Genomic DNA, 23,555 nt, shown 5'->3' on the forward strand with positions numbered 1-23,555 from the left:
TGAGTTTTTATAGAAAGAATACCCATATTATATTTAGATTGTGCATCTCAGACAACTCAAAATAAGTCTTTCATATAGGTACTTTGTTGAAGGCTGATTTTAGATCTTTTACTATCCATTTTAGGTTTAGGTACCCATATGAGTTCCTTGTTGAAGACAGTTACGTTGCAGTCCTCTAAAATTGTCTCCAACCAGGAACTTATGTGGACACAAAAACCTAAAATGGATAGCATGATATCCAAAACTAGTGTTGAACAGGAAGACTTATTTTAGATTGTCTAAGAGACACAATTTAAATATAGACTTTTTCTTTTCTAAAAATCTATTTACAGAAAGATTTTTTTTAGAATCTTATTCTTAAAGAAGATATCGAATAGATATTAAACTTTTTATCTGTAACGTTATCCAAAGAATAAATATGTCTGGTATTTTAGGTGTGTCGTTGAGATAGCCTAAGGCTTCAACAACGTTAATTTTCATCTAAACAAACATTATAATCGAGTGAATCGCTGGATTTGCAGCTCAAACACACGCCGAATAATCCCACTGATCATTGGGGCCACTTCAATCATGTCCCACATGTCAGCTAATATTACAATAACGCCGTGCTTTGGAAGGCAACGCGGATTAGGGGTCACGTTCTAACACGCGGCGGCAGCGAAGAGAACGCTGCGACCATTCCTCTTCTCTTTCCTTGCCTGTCTCTCTCTTTATTCCTCCCTCGCTTCCGGCCTTCCCCTGTTCCTCCGGTCGCCGCGAGGGAGCGGGAGGTTGGTCCCTAGGCAGGGTTAAGATCCTCGCGGCGCTCGATCCTGACGGTGGCGGGCGAAGATGTTGGACATACAGAAGCGGCGCGTGCGGCTGCTGCTCCTCATCACGGGCTGTCCTTGCGCTCAGCATGACCGGTTAGTTTTCCGGTCGCGTATCAGAATCTTTTCCTTCCTGTGCAATTTCACGTGTTAGTTTCCGACGGAGATCTGTGGGCACTGTTTTCTTCGTCTAATACTCTAATTGCTGAGGGAGTGGTTGTTTTTTTATGCAGAAACGCGAATTTGCTTGATTTTTGTTGTGGGTAGTGATGCATTTAGGCTAGTCAGTCGGTAATTGGTTCCTAGGGATAATTTCTTCTGTCAGAATTTGCTTGTTTAGATTGATGTGGATGGTGGAATTTAAATTCCCTTTTGCTAAGTTTTTCTCTGCCATTCTTGTGAAGTTGTGATTGTGGGGTTGCGATCTTGCAAAAAAACTTCTGTGTAGAGTTATTCAGGAAGTCATAAATTTGTCAGAAAGATCTGATTATGTTCACTCATAATACATTTTGCTGCAATTCAGCAGAAATACATCAATTCGGAAGCTAACTACAAATGTCAGCAGCTCAGTGGGGGTTTGAATATTTGTTAGCATTGGCTAATGTGCTCTAATAGGATGGCAAACACAAGATATCAGCCTAGCAATATAAGCAATTAGTCATCGCAATCCAGGAAGTAGCAATACAAGCAATTACTCAAAATGCCTCAGTATGATGATATATGCAAGTTACAGAATTTTCTTTAGCGAACGAGTGCCTAGCCGAGTTGGTTTGGTGGCTCTAATAGCACTCCTCAGGTCCTAGGTTTGTGACTCCCCATGGTAGCGAATACTAGGATTGTGGTTAAAAGTCCCCTAGTCTGTCCCACGCCAAAGCACAGGTCTAGGGACCAACCTAGGTTCTCACATGTGCAACGGTGCCGCTATGTATGGGTAGGGAAGGGGTTCGGATATTTTCTCGACTTGCGTGAGAATGTTAACTTCTATCTTAAGCAGAATGCCCGAAGGCTGTCTTACCCCCGCGGATCGATTTTTTTTACATGATTTTCTTTAGTGATGTTCCATCCTGTGCAAGTGCACAGCTTCAAATGCTTTTGTCATAGGCTAAGAACCACTTGGGAAAATAGCCGTGCTCAGGTTTTGGGCTTCTCTGGAGACTAGATGAAGTTATTTCCAGCCACAACAAAAGTTCAGAGGACCATTTCATTGCTGACTTCAGTTGCTCCAAATGGCAAATTTAATAGATGGATTTGAGACCTCAGGACTACAGCAAATCTGAGACATACCACCTCCATAAGTTTAAAGCAACAGATGATATAATTTTTATGCCTAATTACAAGGATAAAAATGAAATCAGAAAACAACAAGAACTATGGAAGTGCAGAAGTTGTAGGCTGTAGCTATAGGAGAAAGTATGAAACACCCCACTATCTCTGCTTTTGATTCAGAGAAGTTAGAGCTTCTGAGTTCCATATCCTACAAGACTAGGGCCAATTGCCACCTGTTCAAATAGGGTTTCCATAGTGAACAGAAATAACTAGGTAGCTTATAAGGTCTGTAGAAAACCAATGAGCTTTCAGTTTTACAAGTTTTCCTGATATCAGCTTCTTACTGAGCATTGTGCGCTTTACGCTGACTAGCCTTAAGTAATGGATTCACAAGAAGACATTCCGTATGCATATGCCAAACAACACAACCAGAAGTCTTAGTATTGGCGGTAGCATAGGTACACTTCACTGAAGAACTAGGAGTGAGTGACAATGCATTGTGTTTCAACTGAGTCAGTAATGGCTGATAATTCGCTTGATTGCAAATTCTGTTTTTTTTTTCTCGATCACGCAAAAGGTTTGCGTGTCTTTGTATTATTAAGATAGAAATAGTTTGATTACACGGCCGGGCATTACATGATTTGCAATAGAGCTTCAGCCCGCCTTGGGCATAGACTCACTAGTGTACTACTCTGGCTAATATGCAACCTAGTCCCCTAGCGCCTGCTTGGACCCAAAGATCCGCTTCACGCTGAAGCAGCAAGCAGCTGAGGCACTTGCAAATTCTGTTGGATATGACGAATGGTTAATTGCACAAGTTTACCAATTTGCTTCATGTGATCTCAAGTTTCTTCATACTACTGACCCAGCGGGTTTATTTAAAGGGGTACCCTATTTAAAGACGACTCTTGCTTAGTAGCCACAGTTCCATGTTTTCATAGCCACAGTTGAATATGACAGATCGGTAATTCAATATCGAAAGCCATTATTACATTGATACTGGTTCCTTTTTCAATCTCCAAATTAACTGCTTCTAGATATTGGTTCCTTGGGATAACCCCCATTTGCTTCTACTTTACAGCTGAGAAGTTCAGGGAACTTGTTGGAAAGGAGGCTGCATCAAAGAGTGGTCAATTCACATTCATGAACTGCTTTGACATGGGCTCTGGCAGCCTTGCGTGCACAGCAAAGGAGGGTGTCAAGTTGTACGTCAACAACATCCGAAGTGCACACTTGGAAATGGTGCGGCAGCGAGCCATGGAGAAAGCTTTAGCCGATGCTGTGACACAAGGCCTAACCCCTAGTGAAGCAGCCAAACAAGCTCAGAAGATTAGTGCAAAGGCGACAAAAGTTGCTGCTCGTCAAGCCAAAAGGATATTGGGGCCAATAATTTCTTGTGGTTGGGACTTCTTTGAAGCAATGTACTTTGGCGGAAGCATGACAGAAGGTTTTCTCCGGGGCACTGGCACCTTGTTTGGAACTTATGTGGGTGGTTTCCATGGTGAGGAGCGGTTTGGGAAGCTGGGATACCTTGCAGGAAGCCATTTAGGGAGCTGGGGTGGAGGAAGAATTGGATTGATGATTTATGATGTCATAAGCGGTCTGAAATATATGTTTCTGTCTATCCAACCTGAGTATGAATCATCGTCATATGCTTCAGAAGATGGTTCAGAATACACAGAAAGTTATACAAGCCGACCTGAGTCAACATACTATGAAACATCATAGGAAAAGCAGGAAGAATCAAAATGGTTCGGTTTGTTCTGAAACTGCGAACCGAAGTGTTCTGTCTTATACTCAGGAGCAAAGTTAGGTAGTAACTAGAGTGTTGCACCCCCTAAAAAATGTGAAAACAGTGGGTTTTCACTAAAATTTCACAATATATGTACCCAAAAGGCATGTGTACTCCTCACTAATTTGCTCTAACTTTGCCACAGTTATACCGGAGCACGGAAACAGTTAGCTTATTTTGTTATACATGTCTGAATGTTTAGCTTCATTTTGTATGGTTACATAGATTAGGTATGATTCTTCTTTGTAATTCTTGTTTTGGCTACTGTGTATATAGAAACATATGACCAACTCTTGAGGTTGTGCAGAATGCAGTACAAATAGCAGCAATGCTGAACCACTTACGGAAAGTTATGAGGAGTATCTTCTTCTTAAAAAATGTTGGGAGACGGTCTCTATGTTTGATTCGTGCTGTCTTCCAGTACTTTTTTGACAACTTGATGCTACGTATACATTTTATCATATGCAACTTGACATATATGTCAGCTTTTCAATTACTGAAGACTGTTCCGAAGGGTATGGGTTGACGTTGAGGATGATCCAAACCAACACACCAGTAGCGCCTTGGACGTCCAAAGAGGTTGCACACAACATGCAACGCAGCAAGAACATGGCGTAATTGATCAAACCAATCTAAAGACCGGTGAGACTGATGTATAGCTTGTTCTTGGCCGGAAAAGTTCCCGAACTTCTCCCGGGAAGACCCGTCAGGGAGGAGCACGTGGAGGATCTCCTAGGACCAGCAAGGCCGCCTAGGATGCCGCTGAATCTCGCCGGGAAACTCGACGAACAGCAAGAGAGGTTGAGAGAGAGGAATTAGGGCATAAGGAGTTGATAGATTGGTTTGTATGACGATTGGATAGATGGGAACTCAATCGACCATGATCCTCTCATATATATAGATGGGGCTGGTCTTATCCTAGTAGGAAACCTCTCCAAGCCTTATTTTTCAAGTTTCCCACGAGTTTGAAATAGTTCGGATCGAAATCCAAAAGGCCAGATCCAAACAGGATTTTCTGTTAGGTATGTCGGAAGTCCCGACTTGAGTCGGAACTCTCGACAGTCGAAACTTTCGACTTTTGTCGAAACTCCCGACGTAGGGATAACCCGAGACACCCGAGCAGATTTCTTCAGGCCTCCCGGAAGTCCCGACACCCGTCGAAACTTCCGACAGGCGGAAGTCCCGACTTGGGTCGGAACTCCCGACATAGGGATAACCCCAGACACATTAGCAGATTTCTTCAGGCTTCCCGGAAGTCCCGACACCCGTCGAAACTTTCGACAGTCGGAAGTCCCGACTTGGGTCGGAACTCCCAACAACGAGGCATCTTTCTGAGGGCATAACTTCTTCATCCGGACTTCGAATTAGACGTTCCATATATGTTTTTTTACCGTCTCGATGAGAGGAACGCAATGGTGAAGTCCGTTTCATATTTTGACAACTTCACAAAATGAACATTTTTTGTTGTCAACATATGCCCTCCTATTTTCAGGTGAATGATGCATAAACCTGAAAACACTTAATCAAATAAATTAAAACCAAACAGCAACGGTTCCCATCTCATCGGCTACTCAGTGGCTAAGGGCGATACATGTATCGGCCATTGTTTGGTGAGCACTTAGTCTTCTTGCCAAACACTTGGAAAGTACCTTTTCAAGTACCTCCTGTTGAATGCTCTCGTGAGACGTTCACCTTGTAATGTCTCGAGCACATATGAATTTTTGAATATAACTTTGACCACTTTGTAAGGACCTTTCCAATTTGATGACCACTTGCCAAACTGATTGCTCTTCGATCCAATTGGTAGTATGGTTTTCCACATCAATTCTTCTACTTGGAAGGATTTGCTCCTGACTTTCTTGTTGTATGCTTTGGCAACTCGAGCTTTATCTTTCTCTATTTTCTTGAGAGCTTTTAATCTCACATCAGTCACCTCATCGATATTATCCATCATCAAATCATGATACACAACAGCTGATAAATCATTTTGTTTAGCAAGCCTGTATGCATCCAAATTCACTTCGACAGGCAACACGGCCTCTTGGCCATATACTAACTCAAAAGAAGTAACCTTTGTAGCACCATGCCTTGAAATGCGATATGCCCATAGAGCCTCAGACAAAACTTCATGCTATCTCCTTGGATTCTCCTTAATTTTCTTTTTGATGAGCTTGATCAAAGTCTTATTACTAGACTCAGCTTGGCCATTAGCTTGAGCATAGTATGGAGATGAATTGAGCAACTTGATATTATACAATTCGACAAATTCTCTCACCTCTTTAGACACAAACGATGTCCCTTGATCTGTAGTTAATGGTTGAGAAATGCTGAATCTATGAATAGTATGCTCAGTGATGAACTCAATTACTTCCTTGTGTGTCATATTCTTCAAAGAAACTCCCTCGGTCCACTTAGTAAAGTAATCCGTAGCAACTAACACAAATCGGTGTCCCTTCGAAGATAGGGGATATATTTGGCCAATGAAGTCTAACCCCCAACTACGAAAAGGCCATAGTTTGACGATAGGATAAAGCACAGCAGCAGGCACAAGCTGAATATTTCCAAACTTTTGGCACTCTTTGCAACCTTTGTAGTAGCGAAAACAATCGACCATCATAGTAGGCTAATAGAAACTGGATCTACGCAATAACCACTTTATCTTCAGGGCCGATTGATGCGTACCACAGATGTCTTCATGGACTTCTCCTATAGCCACTCTTGCCTAATCTGATCCCAAGCACTTAAGCAGTAAATCTTCGACGATTCTTCGATAGAGCTCATCATTATACAATACATATTTGAAAGCGCTCCGCCGAACACTTTTATCTATTTTGGCACTTGGATCACGTAGATATCTCAACAAGGGAGTCCTCTAATCTTCTAAATCGGCCCCAACATCACTGGAAGTTATATCGGGCCGATTTGATAGCTTCTCGGGCGAATTGATCGGGCTAGTCACAGGGGAGTCAGCTGAGCCAACAGGGCCGGTAGGCTTAGCCGATTTAGAGGTGTCGGCTTGGACGACTAGGGTAGTCGGCTTAGCTGACTTGGTCACAGCAGAAGAGTAGTCGTCTGAGCCGACTGGTCTGTATCTACACAAGAAAAATTAAAATCTTCATGCATCGGCTATTCTTGAATATGGAAATTATATCCACTGACATCATAGCTAGATGCTTGTTGAGCTAACATGTTGGCCTTTTGATTTTCATGCCTCGAAATATGTCGAATTTGAAATTCGGCAAAATAATCAATAACATCAAGGTAAGCATCAAGACAAGTTCTTAGTGATCCTTCTAAACATTGAAATTCACCAGCAACTTGTTGTAATACCAACAAAGAATCACCATAAGCTTCAACATGTTTTACTTCCATAGACCGCAACATGATCAACTCGAATAATAAAGCTTCATATTCGGTTTGATTGTTGGTACAAGAGAAATCTAATCGGCTTGACATTCCAATTTTAGCACCATTAGGAGAAATAAGAATAATACCAATACCTTGGCTATCTTTACAAACCGATCCATCAAAGTATAATTTTCATGGAGTAAAAGTAAGGTAATTGACTTCATCATCTAAATCAATACCATGCTCAACAATAAAATCAGCAAGAACTTGACCTCTTAATATTTTCAATGGTTCAAAAGTCAAGTCATATTCTATTAGTGCGTATGCCCATTTGCCTATCCTTCCACGAAGAATTAGCCGATATAACATGTGCTTTATCACATCGGCCTAGCAAGCAACAATACATGTACTAGACAAAGGATAATGTCTCATCTTAGCACAAGCATAGTACAATGATAAGCATAATTTTTCTATATGGGCATACCTTGTCTTAGGATCAAAAAGATGGCGACCAAGATAAGCAATCACATATTCTTTACCTTCATCTTCTTGAGTCAAAACAACCCCGATTATCTTCTTTTCGGTAGCAATATATAACTTGAAAGAAACTCCTCTCCTAGGTGCACGAAGAACCGGTGGTGTTGACAAATATTCCTTTATCTTTTCGAATGCCTCTTGTTGTTTTGCCCCCCAAGTGAACTCAGATTCATCCTTCAGCTTCAATATAGGGGTGAAAGGAATAATTTTCCTAGACAAGTTAGTAATAAATCTCCTCAAGTAGTTCACTTTTCCCAAGAACTTTTGCAAGTCCTTCTTGCACGTAGATGCCTGAACTTTCTTGATCTTCTCTATCCTCTTGGGATCAACCTCTATGCCCTTATCATGAATTATGAAGCCTAAAAACTTTCCAGCCGATACTCCAAAAGCACATTTGAGTGAGTTCATCTTCAATCCATAGTGGCGCATCCTCTCAAGAGCAAGACACAAATCGGCCAAATGAGATTTATGGGTGGCCAGTTTGATCACAATATCATCAATGTACACCTCCATAATCACCCCAATTAAATCATGGAAAATCAAATTTATAGCTCTTTGATAAGTAGCACCTACATTCTTTAGCCCAAATGTTATCACAACCCACTCAAAAAGACCAACAAACCCAGGACATATGAAGGCTGTCTTAGACATATCTTCCTTGGCCATGAAAATCTAATTATAACCGGTATTACCATCAAGAAAGCTAATAACCCGGTGTCTTGAAGCATCATTGGTAAGCATATCGGCTATAGGTATAGGATACTCATCTTTTGGAGTAGCTCTATTCAGATCTCTAAAATCAATACATACTCTGATCTTCCTAGAATCATTCTTCTCAACAGGCACGATACTAGAGACCCACTCCGCATACCTGTATGGCTAGATAAACCCCGCTTGCAACAGCCGATTAATCTCTTCTTTAATCCTATCATAAATTGTAGAATTAAATCGATGGGGTTTTTGCTTGAAAGGCCTAAATCCTTTCTTAATAGGGAGCCGATGCTCAACAAGCTCTCGGCTCAATCCAGACATCTCTGTATAATCCCATGCAAAACAATCAACATATTCCTTGAGAAGCGCGATTAACTCAACTTTGTAATCGGCTTCCAAATTTTGATTAATAAACGTTGGCCGGGGCACAGAGCCATCCCCAATATCAACTTGTTCCAAAGGGTCGGGTGACGTAAAACCTTGGCCCAACTTATCGAGCTCATCAAAATCATCAATAGCCTCACAGGCATCGGTCTTATTAGTCTGATACTGTTCAACACGATGTTTTAACCATTCAACGTTAGCATCCATTATAATAATGACTACATGATGATATTGAGCCGATTTTCAACCGGCTTCAAGGACACAGGAATAAAACCTTGCCTGGTAACACTAATAAATTCAAAACTAGAAAGATCTCTACCAGATAAGCAAGCAATAGCATCGTGCCCCCCTAGTGTAGTAGCATCGGCTACAGCAACATCAGCCAATGAATCTGAATGCACGACCTCAACAACATCTCCCACCCATTAGATGAGAAATTGGTGCAAGCTAGATGGCACGCAACGATTGGCATGGATCCAATCACGCCCAAGTATCAAGTTATAGCTACCTTGCACGTCGACGATGAAAAACGTCGTGGCCAAAGTCTTGCTTCCAATGGTGAGCTCCATGTTAGCAACTCCTCTGGCTGGAATAGGAGCACCTCCTCTGACACCATTGATCGTCATGTTGGTCTTGATCAACTCCTCATTAGTGCCACCGAGCTTCTTGTAAAGCGGATACGACATCAAGTTCACTATGCCCCACTGTACAGTGTACACTAGCATGCTATGGACCGGTGTGCCATTGATATGGCCCTTCACATGTAAAGGCTTGAGATGGTTGATGGAGTCATCTGGTTTCTAAAATACAACACTTTTCATTACAAAATTAAATTCTTATGCCGTGGAGTCATCTGCCACGATGTAGTAATCAGCAGATAAAACAACTATATTGACCTCCACTCTCTTTGGAGTAGGCTGTGTTAGAACCGCCTAATTTAATGCCTCACAGGAGTGCTTGTCTTCCATTAGACACTAAGCACTTAGGGGAGAACACTAGATTACTCGGTTCCATCGGACACACCCCAGGGGAGAACCCGAAAATCCACATTTTTACCACCAGAATCACAAATGAGAGAATAAAGCTTACATCATTCGTAACCATTTCTTACATCACTTTTAATACAACATTAGAGTATAATATTTATTAATATAACAGCGGAATGAAATCATGTTATCAGAGTTATAAACAATTTAATATACAGCGGAATATAGACATGTGATCAGAATTATAGCGGAAATAGATATCTAATCATGGCATGATGAATTATTGATACGTAAATTATGACACAGTTGTAGTACTGTCATTCATAAAAACATTTGGTGAGAGTTATAAATAACAACTACGATCGCAGCGTAAAGGAAATCCTCTTTGAGCCCACCAGGAGGAATCCACACATAAAGGTCAGCTCAAGCGTCCACCTGTCACCTGTAACAGGGGGAATGAAACCCTGAGTACTCAATTGTACTCAGCAAGACTTATCCGACAGGAGAAAAGAACAGACTCCAAGGATATACAAGGCTATCTGGTTTGTGGGTTGCATTTGCAGAAAGCATTACTAAGCGTGCGTCCTTATATTCGATTTTTATTAAAGCCGCATTGGTTCATTAACTAACCATTCTATGTAAGCACCTGTGCTACTTTCAAGCAGGTGATAAGCAATCAGGTTTCCTTTGTCCATCTTCCATCTTTCATCTTTTAGTTCTTACTACGATGCTAAACCGCAGACAAGCCATACCGGATAGCCCGGCGATTCGCGAATCAATGCCCCCAGCTGGGTACCCCGAAAACACACGCCCCGCTTGTACCCCAGGCACAAGCAGGACCGACCCATCACTCTCCTGTCCCGGGTGTCCAGGTCCCCGTCCAAACTGGGACTCCAAGCCCCCGCCCCTGAGTCCCGGACTCAGTGCGGTGCAAGGACCTCCTCCACCAAAATAAAACCCTAACAGTCGGTTCGGAAAGAGCCGGATCCGCGACAAGAGAGCAACAAGTCTTCCAAACGCCCATACACAAGTATGTGCTCGGGATAATAAGTCTATGACCTGCCTAGAGTCATATGCAACGATCGGTCCTTAACCGACCAGACAGGGAAAAAAACGGTGTAACCAAGCTATGACCCGCCTCCGCGGCGACACAACTTCTTACACCCACCAATACCCAAATCATATCCCTGCCCGGTCACCATTTTTCTTTCCACAATTTTCATATTTTCCAAGTGATAGTAATCCAATAATAATATATTTCCTATCTCTCGCGAGTGACAGTCAATCACTCGACTTCTACCGGAATTCTGTAGCATAGCAATCTACCCGATCCTGTCATACTAGTAAGACTCATAGGATAAAGATATATATGCAAGTGGTTTCATTCAACTCCTTGAAACTTAATGCACAAATATAATTTAAATTGCAGAAAGTAGGGGTTATGCACCGGGGCTTGCCTGGGTAAGATATATTAAAAATTAGTGTCTGCATCTTCAGATCATCCATCATCAACTGGATAGAAGGCCCATTGCATCATCTTCGGATTCCCAACCATCCTTCGATCGATCCGTTGATCCATCATCGTACCTATATGATATGCATGCGATGCAATGCAAAGATGTAATTAATCAACTGCAATCGTGACTCATATAAATACACTTTACGACTCTCGAGTAACGAGTTAGTTCTAACGACGACTGTACATAGGCTACATATTCCCGTTGTCGGATAAGGCGTATTTCCCAACGATTAATTTAGTTATATAAACCGACGGTGTTTCTTTATCTTATCCTATCGATTTAATCATTATTCGAAATAAGACATCATTATCTAATTAGCAACTAGTTATTCCGGAGCTACAAAAATTACGGCGAGTAACTACTACTGCTAGGAGTCTACTATACAAATTTTAGATTCAACAATATTACCAACTTACCATATCAATTCCTACAAGTTCCCCTTTTCGTAATATTAGTATTAATTATCTCTAATTAATTATATAGCTTCCTAAGAACATTATCCACTATGTGAACAAATCATACTAGCAGGTAGATCATGATTTTAGGAGACTACAAAACTGGTTTGGCATTTTTATAATTTTTCTACACTTCATTCTCAATTTTTGAAAGGCACTAAATTAACTAAAACTAAAACAACGCAACAAGACCAGGCCTAGGCGGCCAACTCGGCCCGCAGGCACGCGGCGACCCAGCAGCGTGGTAAGGCGCGGCGGCCCAGGCGGCTGAGCAGTCAGCCCACAGGGGCGCGCGCGGCCTTCCCACCCAGGTGGCCCAGCCAAGCCAATGAGGGCGCGCGGCCCAGGAGGCAGCAGACCCAGGCCGACCCATGACGGGGGCACGAGCGGCCCAGCGCGCAAGTCACAGCGCGGGCGGCCCAGGGCGCGGCAGCAGGCCGACCAAGCCGGGCAAACAAGGCTCAACATGACATGGTGGCCGCCTATTTACGAAACGACCCCTACACTTTTCTCTAATCAATCCTAGGTCACTAGTACTGTTCAATGAGTCATGTATTTTGCAAAAAGGAACCCCGTATAAAGCTGCGTCTTGGATTTATACCCTCACTCACCTCATCTTCTTCCCAAGAACAGAGCGCACAGAGCAGAGCCACCGGCCGGCGGCGAAACCTGGCAGGAGACCGCGGCACAGACGACTGTGGGCCGTGGAGGCGGCGTGGTACTGCGACAGCGAGGCGTTGGTGCTCGTGCGATGTGAGGCGTGGCCACAGCGAGGACGCGCGACACGGGGACCGAACAGATCCATGGCGGGACGCTTCGGAGCGTGGCACGGAGGTGGAGGCGTGCGCTTAGCCAGTGGTGAGGGCAAGCCATACGTCCGCACGACAAGGCCGCCGATAGGTGCGACGGAAGCGGTGGAGGACGAGCTCAGCTCGCAGCACCCACGGCGATAGGCGTGCTCGCGCGCGTTGGCGACGATGGGGCGCGGATGCGATGCGACTGCAACTCTAGCACGGCCAAAGGAGGAGCCGCGGTGGCTGTGGAGTTGTGCTCGACACGGTCCTGGGCAGTGGCGGGCGCAGGGCGCGATGGTGGTGCGGACACTGGGCAGAGCTCGGCTGGCTCGGCCAAGAGCAATGGACCCAGCGCGGCGGGGCACGGTGGCCGCGGCCATGGCGACCAAGCGCGAGCCACAGAGACACGGAGGAGCAAGGCGCTGTGGAGCTTGAACGGCGGGGCAGCGTGGGACCAAGGGGGCAAGCGGAAGAGGTGGCGCTGCTGGCACAAGCAGCGGGGATGCGGCCGCGCCTGGCACGGGCGCGCTGCGCGTGGAGCTGCTGGTGCCACGCGGGACCGTGGGGATGCCAGCGCGCGGCGGCTCGGGCGCTGTGGCGGCTGCGTTGAAGGGAGAGGAAGAGCAGCAGGTAGACGTGGGGCCGAGGGGCGTGCGAAGCACGGAGGGACCGCGCTCGCGGCCTGCGCCCGGGTTTCGCCGTGGAGAGAAGGAGGAGAGACGCCGATGCCTCACGGGCCCAGGCGCGCAAGGAAAAGGTGCCGTGGTGCTGCGGTGACCGCGAGCGGGGAAAAAGGAAGAGGAGCGCGGGAGAAACCGACGACGGCGGACTGAAGTACTTGTCTGGGGCGCTCGGCTCAGAAGAGAAGAGTTGAGACCGAGACAGACAGGCGCACGAGGCAGGCGTGGGCTGCCGGGAAAGAAAGGTGGCCATGTATCCGACAACGGAGGCAGGCAGGGCTTGGCGCGATGCACATGAAAATGGAGGGGTCAACGCGAGCAGTGCCCTCCGATGGCTCTAGCGGGACAAGCAAGGCAGGGGCATCCCATCGCCATTGATACCGGGCCCTAGGGGCCAAGCGGTCGGAACAGTGACCAACAAAATTTTTAAAACGTCGACCAAAGCCAAACAAGTAAGACAACTTATTACATGTTTCCTATTAGGATCTCATTAGCAGGTTTTCACCTAACATGAACTCACCTACAATGTTTGTTTAGTTTTTCTTAATCGCAAAAGTGACTCACGTAAGGTTTGTTTTATCATTGCATGCGAGTTTAAAATTTAAAATCCATGGAACTCGTGTTGATAATTTCTCTTAAGCCTATATCACGGTGCTAAGTAAACTCGTAACACCAGAGGTGTTACAACCAACCCCCCTTAAAAAGAATCTCGTCCCGAGATTCGAAACTGGAAGCAGAAAAGGGGAAACGCGATTACATTCCGTAGATCAGGGATTACACGAAAGATTACATGACTTTGAACACTAAACCACACGGGGATCTAGGAATACCTGGTTAAGAGCAACTTGATACACCCAAGACCTACTCCCAAAGTCGGGATAGACGAGGACAATGGAGAAACAACAAGATAATGATTATCCAAAACATGGCGTAGCACCAACAAATCCAGAAACAGTCGACTGAGAAGTAAAACATCATGAACCCTAAGATTGACTACCCAAAAGGGAACTTGAACTTCTTCGACGAACCGGATCCTTCCTTCTTCTTCGATCACACCATCACCTCAGACAGACGAACATAGCTTCACAACATCGACTGGATTTCGTAGTTCTGCTCCAAAGGTGAGGGGAAATGGGGATGAAGGAGAAAAGCAAGGACCAAGGGTATTTATAGAGGCGAACGAAGAGGGGAAAACAACACACCGGAGTGGAGATAAGATTTGGACATGTTGCGCTCCCTGCGTGAGCGACGGAGGGGGAAATAAAGGAGAAGAGAGGAGGTCCGCTCGATGAGGCAGGCGTGCGGGCGGTCGTGTCACCAAAAGAAGAAGGAAAAGAAAGGGAAATGGGGGGGTCCGGTACGGGGACGAGGCACGAGAGTCGGGAGCTGACCGGATGCTGGAAAAGGAGCAACACACAGTGCACAAAGACGGTGTGCACTGCATGATGCCGCGGTCACGCGAAAACGGGACGATAATGGACCCGACATCGACGGCGTTCGCAGGGCACGTAGCGAAATGACCCGGCATGCGTAGCACGGTCAACTAAGCACAGGGCTTGGGACAAAACGTCCACTCAGACTTTTGCAACTACTCCCGACTATCCACTGCTGACCTTCCTCGACCACATCCGTCTTTTCTGTAAACCCAGATCATGTCATACTTCCTTTCTCCAAACCATCTCCTTTTTACCTTGAAAGACACTTTTGCATCCCCATTATGGATTTCCCGTTTGAACACCCGAACATTTTCAAGGAGAAAAACTTTAAAACAAATAGTACGGCGATGTAACTTGGTAAAGGTACTTGGTTAACAACCTCGATACCAGCGCGTGCCGAGCAGCGTCACATGTGGCAGCTGTTCCACATGGAGCCCTCGGTTTTGTCGCGGCACCATAAGCTTTTAACCAGGCAACTATCACCAACTTACACGCCATGAAGGCAGTGGGGTCATAGACCACAGAGTAAGGGGGTATCGCAAGGGAAAAATTCAACAACAAAGGTTTCCCTCCACAACAAGGGACAAAGAATTCAAATCCAACGACGGATTTGTTTTAAAAAGATTCAAGTGTTCTGTTGGGACATCCAAAGTTAGTCGATACAGTGTCCAATAACATCCAATCACGGCTGATCTGCTTGGCATCTGAATGTCAACTTCTCTTGTAACTCACTTATCATCGCCCTTGAAAACTTAGAGCAAGCCTAACAAGACTTTAAAGTAAATGAACGCAATAAACACAGCGAAATAATTAAAATGCATGTTCCAACGATCTTACACGGGTACAACGTATAGGCATTCAGGCTCACATTCACGACATAGCATTCACCTACGGTTGGACGATCTCAACAACTACGGACGACAACAACGGCAAGAGTAAAATACAGGGGGACAGCAACGAAAAACACTACTACTACGGGCACAACGTCCCAAGGCAACTAGTCTACATCCTCACGGGGCAACGGCTGAGTGAGAGGAACCAAGGGCTCTTCATCTGACACTTCCGAAGGTGGAGGTGCGGGTGGTGCTATAACTCCAGTTCTTCTTCTTTCTGGCGGGTGGAGAGGGATCCCTTCCAAAATCGGGGCATCCTGCCTTCCATCAACCAGCGACCTCCGCCTGGCCCTAGTGAACAGATAGGCCTCACCCAGCTGATGGACATGCCGATCTTCAGCCTCCTTCAGAGATTCCTCCATGGTAGCCTCTCGGCTCTCAGCAGCTGCAGCGCTGGCATGCGCTTTGGCGAGCTGCACCTGGAGCATCCGGTTGAAGACCTCGGCTTCCTCGGCGCGCCAAAGGCACGCCCTCAGCTCCAAGGCTTGCCGGTCATACTGCTCGTCTAGAGCGAGCAGGTACGTGGTCAAGTGCACCACGGTGGGACTGTCCTCTTGCACATCCTGCCCTTGCAAAGCCTCCATGCGAGCCCTCCATGCCCGCCGGTTCCTATCCAAAGGTGGAAAGAACCGCATGGGGGTACGGGCAATGGGCTCCTCATAGATCTGGCAGAGGTACCATAAGGCTTTGCAGGCCACAACCTGGTAGGTGTCAATGAAGCTAAACCCAGTTGCGGTCACACTCCAGGCTTCGGTGAGGTTAGGGAACTCTTCACTCTTCCCGATGTAGACTGTAACCTCACACCGCTCGGTGCCATGCTCCTCATACTCACGGCCCTCATACTCGGGGTGATCATTGACTCCGAGCTTTTGCAGGGTGGCATGTAGGATTTTGGGAAACCCCTCAACATTCAGGCAGTAGGTGCTAACCCAGGCTCCTGCCATCTCTGGCGGTGGTTGCAAGGAAGGCTGAGTGAAAAACTGGCTCAAAGGAGAAGCTAAGCGAGCTAAAGTGCGCTGAGTGGTGGTACCAATGGCTAAGCCAGGCTCTACTTATAAAGGCAGAGCGTTCAGTGGTCCTGGCGCGGTTCACCAGGGTTCCCGCGCGAAATCACTATGGTGGATCGACCAAATTCCACGAGTTCGAGGCGAGCGACGTGCGATGCCATTACTGACTAGTACGACTACAGGGCAAGGGTCCGACAAGAGCGCAGAAAGGGGTACGGGGAGACGTGGGTCATGACCGGCGCGAACCACGGGCGAACGCGAAACACGAAGCCACAGTTCAGACCTAACTCTAGAATAGGACGAGACATTCATGCACAATACGACACGCGTGACCCCTATGGACGGTGTATCTGCAAGTAATACGAGTACTACAATGCACAAATGGGATATGCATGAATGCGCGTCCTATACGTCCTTTCACCGTTGCCAACATATAGGGCAACCGTTCTCAGAATTTTGGCACATCGTTCTCTCCCTGTAACTAGTCAATACTATCGAACTATGCTCGAGTCAGTGCACCTGCAGAAAACTTGATCAAGCCTATCTAAGTCAGCAGAGTGCCATCTATCCTGGATACATAACCATAGTAATAGGGCTACGTATATAACTTCGCATGCAACGTCCTAACTTTTTGCAACAATGGGTTGTCAATTTTTAGTTTAGAAAAGGTTTTCGAAGCTTTATTTCCTCATTTATGCTCTGATACCACCTGTGGCAGAACCGCCTAATTTAATGCCTCACAGGAGTGCTTGTCTTCCATTAGACACTAAGCACTCAGGGGAGAACACTAGATTACTCAGTTCCATCGGACACACCCCAGGGGAGAATCCGAAAATCCACATTTTTACCACCAGAATCACAAATGAGAGAATAAAGCTTACATCATTCGTAACCATTTCTTACATCACTTTTAATATAACATTAGAGTATAATATTTATTAATATAACAGCAGAATGAAATCATGTTATCAGAGTTATAAACAATTTAATATACAGCGGAATATAGACATGTGATCAGAATTACAGCGGAAATAGATATCTAATCATGGCATGATGAATTATTGATACGTAAATTATGACACAGTTGTAGTACTGTCATTCATAAAAAACATTTGGTGAGAGTTATAAATAACAACTACGATCGCAGCGTAAAGGAAATCCTCTCTGAGCCCACCAGGAGGAATCCACACATAAAGGTCAGCTCAAGCGTCCACCTGTCACCTGCAACAGGGGGAATGAAACCCTGAGTACTCAATTGTACTCAGCAAGACTTATCCGACAGGAGAAAAGAACAGACTCCAAGGATATGCAAGGCTATCTGGTTTGTGGGTTGCATTTGCAGAAAGCATTACTAAGCGTGCGTCCTTATATTCGATTTTTATTAAAGCCGCATTGGTTCATTAACTAACCATTCTATGTAAGCACCTGTGCTACTTTCAAGCAGGTGATAAGCAATCAGGTTTCCTTTGTCCATCTTCCATCTTTCATCTTTTAGTTCTTACTACGATGCTAAACCGCAGACAAGCCGTACCGGATAGCCCGGCGATTCGCGAATCAATGCCCCCAGCTGGGTACCCCGAAAACACACGCCCCGCTTGTACCCCAGGCACAAGCAGGACCGACCCATCACTCTCCTGTCCCGGGTGTCCAGGTCCCCGTCCAAACTGGGACTCCAAGCCCCCGCCCCTGAGTCCCGGACTCAGTGCGGTGCAAGGACCTCCTCCACCAAAATAAAACCCTAACAGTCGGTCCGGAAAGAGCCAGATCCGCGACAAGAGAGCAACAAGTCTTCCAAGCACCCATACACAAGTATGTGCTCGGGATAATAAGTCTGTGACCTGCCTAGAGTCATATGCAACGATCGGTCCTTAACCGACCAGACAGGGAAAAAAACGGTGTAACCAAGCTATGACCCGCCTCCGCGGCGACACAACTTCTTACACCCACCAATACCCAAATCATATCCCTGCCCGGTCACCATTTTTCTTTCCACAATTTTCATATTTTCCAAGTGATAGTAATCCAATAATAATATATTTCCTATCTCTCGCGAGTGACAGTCAATCACTCGACTTCTACCGGAATTCTGTAGCATAGCAATCTACCCGATCCTGTCATACTAGTAAGACTCATAGGATAAAGATATATATGCAAGTGGTTTCATTCAACTCCTTGAAACTTAATGCACAAATATAATTTAAATTGCAGAAAGTAGGGGTTATGCACCGGGGCTTGCCTGGGTAAGATATATTAAAAATTAGTGTCTGCATCTTCAGATCATCCATCATCAACTGGATAGAAGGCCCATTGCATCATCTTCGGATTCCCAACCATCCTTCGATCGATCCGTTGATCCATCATTGTACCTATATGATATGCATGCGATGCAATGCAAAGATGTAATTAATCAACTGCAATCGTGACTCGTATAAATACACTTTACGACTCTCGAGTAACGAGTTAGTTCTAACGACGACTGTACATAGGCTACATATTCCCGTTGTCGGATAAGGCGTATTTCCCAACGATTAATTTAGTTATATAAACCGACGGTGTTTCTTTATCTTATCCTATCGATTTAATCATTATTTGAAATAAGACATCATTATCTAATTAGCAACTAGTTATTCCGGAGCTACAAAAATTACGGCGAGTAACTACTACTGCTAGGAGTCTACTATACAAATTTTAGATTCAACAATATTACCAACTTACCATATTAATTCCTACAAGTTCCCCTTTTCATAATATTAGTATTAATTATCTCTAATTAATTATATAGCTTCCTAAGAACATTATCCACTATGTGAACAAATCATACTAGCAGGTAGATCACGATTTTAGGAGACTACAAAACTGGTTTGGCATTTTTATAATTTTTCTACACTTCATTCTCAATTTTTGAAAGGCACTAAATTAACTAAAACTAAAACAACGCAACAAGACCAGGCCTAGGCGGCCAACTCGGCCCGCAGGCGTGCGGCGGCCCAGCAGCGTGGTAAGGCGCGGCGGCCCAGGCGGCTGAGCGGTCAGCCCACAGGGGCACGCGCGGCCTTCCCACCCAGGCGGCCCAGCCAAGCCAACGAGGGCGCGCGGCCTAGGAGGCAGCAGACCCAGGCCGACCCATGACGGGGGCATGAGCGGCCCAGCGCGCAAGTCACAGCGCGGGCGGCCCAGGGCGCGGCAGCAGGCCGACCAAGCCGGGCAAACAAGGCTCAACATGACGTGGTGGCCGCCTATTTATGAAATGACCCCTACACTTTTCTCTAATCAATCCTAGGTCACTAGTACTGTTCAATGAGTCATGTATTTTGCAAAAAGGAACCCCGTATAAAGCTGCGTCTTGGATTTAAACCCTCGCTCACCTCATCTTCTTCCCAAGAACAGAGCGCACGGAGCAGAGCCACCGGCCGGCGGCGAAACCCAGCAGGAGACCGCGGCACAGACGACTGTGGGCCGTGGAGGCGGCGTGGTACTGCGACAGCGAGGCGTTGGTGCTCGCGCGACATGAGGCGTGGCCACAGCGAGGACGCGCGACGCAGGGACCGAACAGATCCACGGCGGGACGCTTCGGAGCATGGCACGGAGGTGGAGGCGTGCGCTTAGCCAGTGGTGAGGGCGAGCCATACGTCCGCACGATAAGGCCGCCGATAGGTGCGACGGAAGCGGTGGAGGACGAGCTCGGCTCGCAGCACCCACGGCGACAGGCGTGCTCGCGCGCGTTGGCGACGATGGGGCGCGGATGCGATGCGACTGCAACTCCAGCACGGCCAAAGGAGGAGCCGCGGTGGCTGTGGAGTTGTGCTTGACACGGTCCTGGGCAGTGGCGGGCGCAGGGCGCGATGGTGGTGCGGACACCGGGCAGAGCTCGGCTGGCTCGGCCAAGAGCAACGGACCCAGCGCGGCGGGGCACGGTGGCCGCGGCCATGGTGACCAAGCGCGAGCCACAGAGGCGCGGAGGAGCAAGGCGCTGCAGAGCTTGAACGGCGGGGCAGCGCAGGACCAAGGGGGCAAGCGGGAGAGGTGGCGCTGCTGGCACAAGCAGCGGGGATGCGGCCGCGCCTGGCACGGGCGCGCTGCGCGTGGAGCTGCTGGTGCCACGCGGGACCGCGGGGATGCCAGCGCGCGGCGGCTCGGGCGCTGTGGCGGCTACGTTGAAGGGAGAGGAAGAGCAGCAGGCAGACGCGGGGCCGAGGGGCATGCGAAGCACGGAGGGACCGCGCTCGCGGCCTGCGCCCGGGTTTCGCCGTGGAGAGAAGGAGGAGAGACGCCGATGCCTCACGGGCCCAGGCGCGCAAGGAAAAGGTGCCGTGGTGCTGCGGTGACCACGAGCGGGGAAAAAGGAAGAGGAGCGCGGGAGAAACCGACGACGGCGGACTGAAGTACTTGTCTGGGGCGCTCGGCTCAGAAGAGAAGAGTTGAGACCGAGACAGACAGGCGCACGAGGCAGGCGTGGGCTGCCGGGAAAGAAAGGTGGCCATGTATCCGACAACGGAGGCAGGCAGGGCTTGGCGCGATGCACATGAAAATGGAGGGGTCAACGCGAGCAGTGCCCTCCGATGGCTCTAGCGGGACAAGCAAGGCAGGGGCATCCCATCGCCATTGATACCGGGCCCCAGGGGCCAAGCGGTCGGAACAGTGACCAACAAAATTTTTAAAACGTCGACCAAAGCCAAACAAGTAAGACAACTTATTACATGTTTCCTATTAGGATCTCATTAGCAGGTTTTCACCTAACATGAACTCACCTACAATGTTCGTTTAGTTTTTCTTAATCGCAAAAGTGACTCACGTAAGGTTTGTTTTATCATTGCATGCGAGTTTAAAATTTAAAATCCATGGAACTCGTGTTGATAATTTCTCTTAAGCCTATATCACGGTGCTAAGTAAACTCGTAACACCAGAGGTGTTACATAGGCTCATAGTCAACCATCTCCTCGTCAGGAACCTCCATGCCAACCTAGAGCAGCAACAGTAGTAGTGAAATCATCAGAAGACACCTCAAAGGCACTCAGGACAGCAGGAATCAGCTCAGCTGACTCAAAAGTTGACTTAGCTGACTCTAGAGCTTCCAAAGCAGTAAGGGCAAGCAAAGTCGGCTTAGCCGACTCAGGAGTCGGCTTAGCTGACTACCTCAACATAGGAGTCTGCTTAGACAACTCTAGAGTCGACTTAGCTGACTATCCAGCAGCAGTAGTAGCGTTTCGACCTTCTAGAGGGATTTCAACATGTATAGGGTTGAAGATTTCATTCTCCATCTTGGCAAGCTCTCCCTCTTCTGTTGCTTATGTCGGGCACGCTGCCATTTGCACCATTGAGTTTTATTCAACCCACGAGGACACCGTATAGGTTGTCGGTACTTGGAATCTCCTTCGACACGTTTCTTCTCTCCAATTCCAAAAACATCTTTAGAAGCTTCATCTTGCTTAGATGCCGAAATTTCTTCGATTACAATTGGCCCATCATGATTAGTGACAGGAGCTTCCATGGAGCCAACTGTGATAACCGATTAAGGCCTAGCTCTTGGTGGGGGAATGATGGGAATCTCAACCTTCTTAGGCACATAAACTTGCTGCATTGGTGCCTTTCTCGACTCTTGTGGAGTCAAAGTCCTGGAGGTAATCAGACGATCTTGATTTGTATCGCTAGAGCTCGATTGAAAATTGTTCAATCAGCTAAAGACAGAGGGTCTTGAAATTGAACCAGCAAGATCTCCCCACCTTTGTTGGCTATGCACGGGTGCTACCGAAGGATATGGCACCCAAACTCCATAAGGACCCCATTGTAGTGTAACCAGAGGTGGAATCGGGGGACCCCAGCGAGAAACACGAGGAACAACTCTCTGAGACGGAGCTGTTGGTTGCACCACCGCCAATTGCTTGATCTTGTCATCTTCCCGCTTAGGCGGAGTAGACTCTCTTTTTTAAACGGCCGATTCTGGGAATCGGCCTTTTGTTGCTTATACTTGGCCATGAGCCTGTCAAAGGTGCATTGCTTCTTCACGAACTCTCCCTGATTCTTCTTCTCATTTGTCTTCTAGGTGCCAATCTTCGGTCATTGTGGAACAAATGTACGCAAAACACGAACACCGAAGACTGCTGAAGCTGTTGGAACTAGGAGACTTGGCTAAGTCGACTGGCGTAGTTCGTCTTAGCTGACTTGGCTAAGGTGGTGGCAGAGTTAGCTAAGCCTGACTCCTTGAGTCGATTGAGCCAACTAGCCCTGCTATGTACTAGAGTCGACTTAGCCAACTGGTGGAGTCGGCCTAGCCAGCCTCTGCCTATGCCACTATCATTTCATACCACCAGCTGCCTTTTCAAATATTGCGTTGATCCAGCGGTGATCTTCAACTTGTTCTTGCCTTCATCATCCTTCTCAAGCACCACTTTGCGCCTCGAATTCAGTTTCGACATTCGGTGCTACACGTGGTTCGCCGATAATCATGTTTTTGCCTTGGGCTTTATTGGCTTGCTCTGGACGAATCAAAATAGTGGGCGCCCTTGCTTCAACCATGTGCATGGAAAAGGAGTCTTGTCAACTTGCATTTCAGTAAGACTCAATCGTCCCTCATTAAGGGTCGATTGGACTTGCCGACAAAAAACATTGCAATCATTAGTGGCATGAGAAAAAGAATTATGATATTTGCAATAAGCCCTTCTCTTTAACTCATCAGTTGAAGGTAATGTATAATTGATTCTAATATAACCAAATTTCAATAATTCATCAAAGATTCGGTCTTATTTAGAGAAATCAAAAGTAAATTTCATTTCCTCATTCTGATTTTTATGAATCGGCTTGAGAGAAGGATAAGTAACCAATTTATTCTCTACTGGCTATTTAATTTCAGCAGCTAAACATTCTTTATTATCATCATCAGAATCATCAAAACAATCACCAACAAAATGCACATTCTAACGATGAGATTTATAAGCATCAC

General features: G+C 46.5%; 1 protein-coding gene and 1 pseudogene across 1 annotated transcript; one reads left to right on the forward strand and one right to left on the reverse strand.

Annotated features, from left to right (window-relative positions):
* The first annotated feature begins 674 nt into the window (after nt 1–674).
* On the forward strand, nt 675–4,238 carry LOC136540035 (uncharacterized; annotated as a pseudogene).
* A 15,741-nt stretch (nt 4,239–19,979) lies between these two features.
* LOC136537239 (uncharacterized) lies at nt 19,980–20,819 on the reverse strand. Its single transcript, XM_066529279.1, has one exon. The coding sequence runs from the start codon at nt 20,817–20,819 to the stop codon at nt 19,980–19,982; it is 840 nt and encodes a 279-aa protein (XP_066385376.1).
* Nucleotides 20,820–23,555: the final 2,736 nt, after the last annotated feature.

This window comes from Miscanthus floridulus, chromosome 2 (genome assembly GCF_019320115.1).
Source record: "Miscanthus floridulus cultivar M001 chromosome 2, ASM1932011v1, whole genome shotgun sequence".
NCBI lineage: Eukaryota > Viridiplantae > Streptophyta > Magnoliopsida > Poales > Poaceae > Miscanthus > Miscanthus floridulus.

What these genes read in the sequence shown, in the direction of transcription:
- LOC136537239 (XM_066529279.1), bottom strand. Translation starts at nt 20,819, where the DNA reads ATGCCCCTCGGCCCCGCGTCTGCCTGCTGCTCTTCCTCTCCCTTCAAC.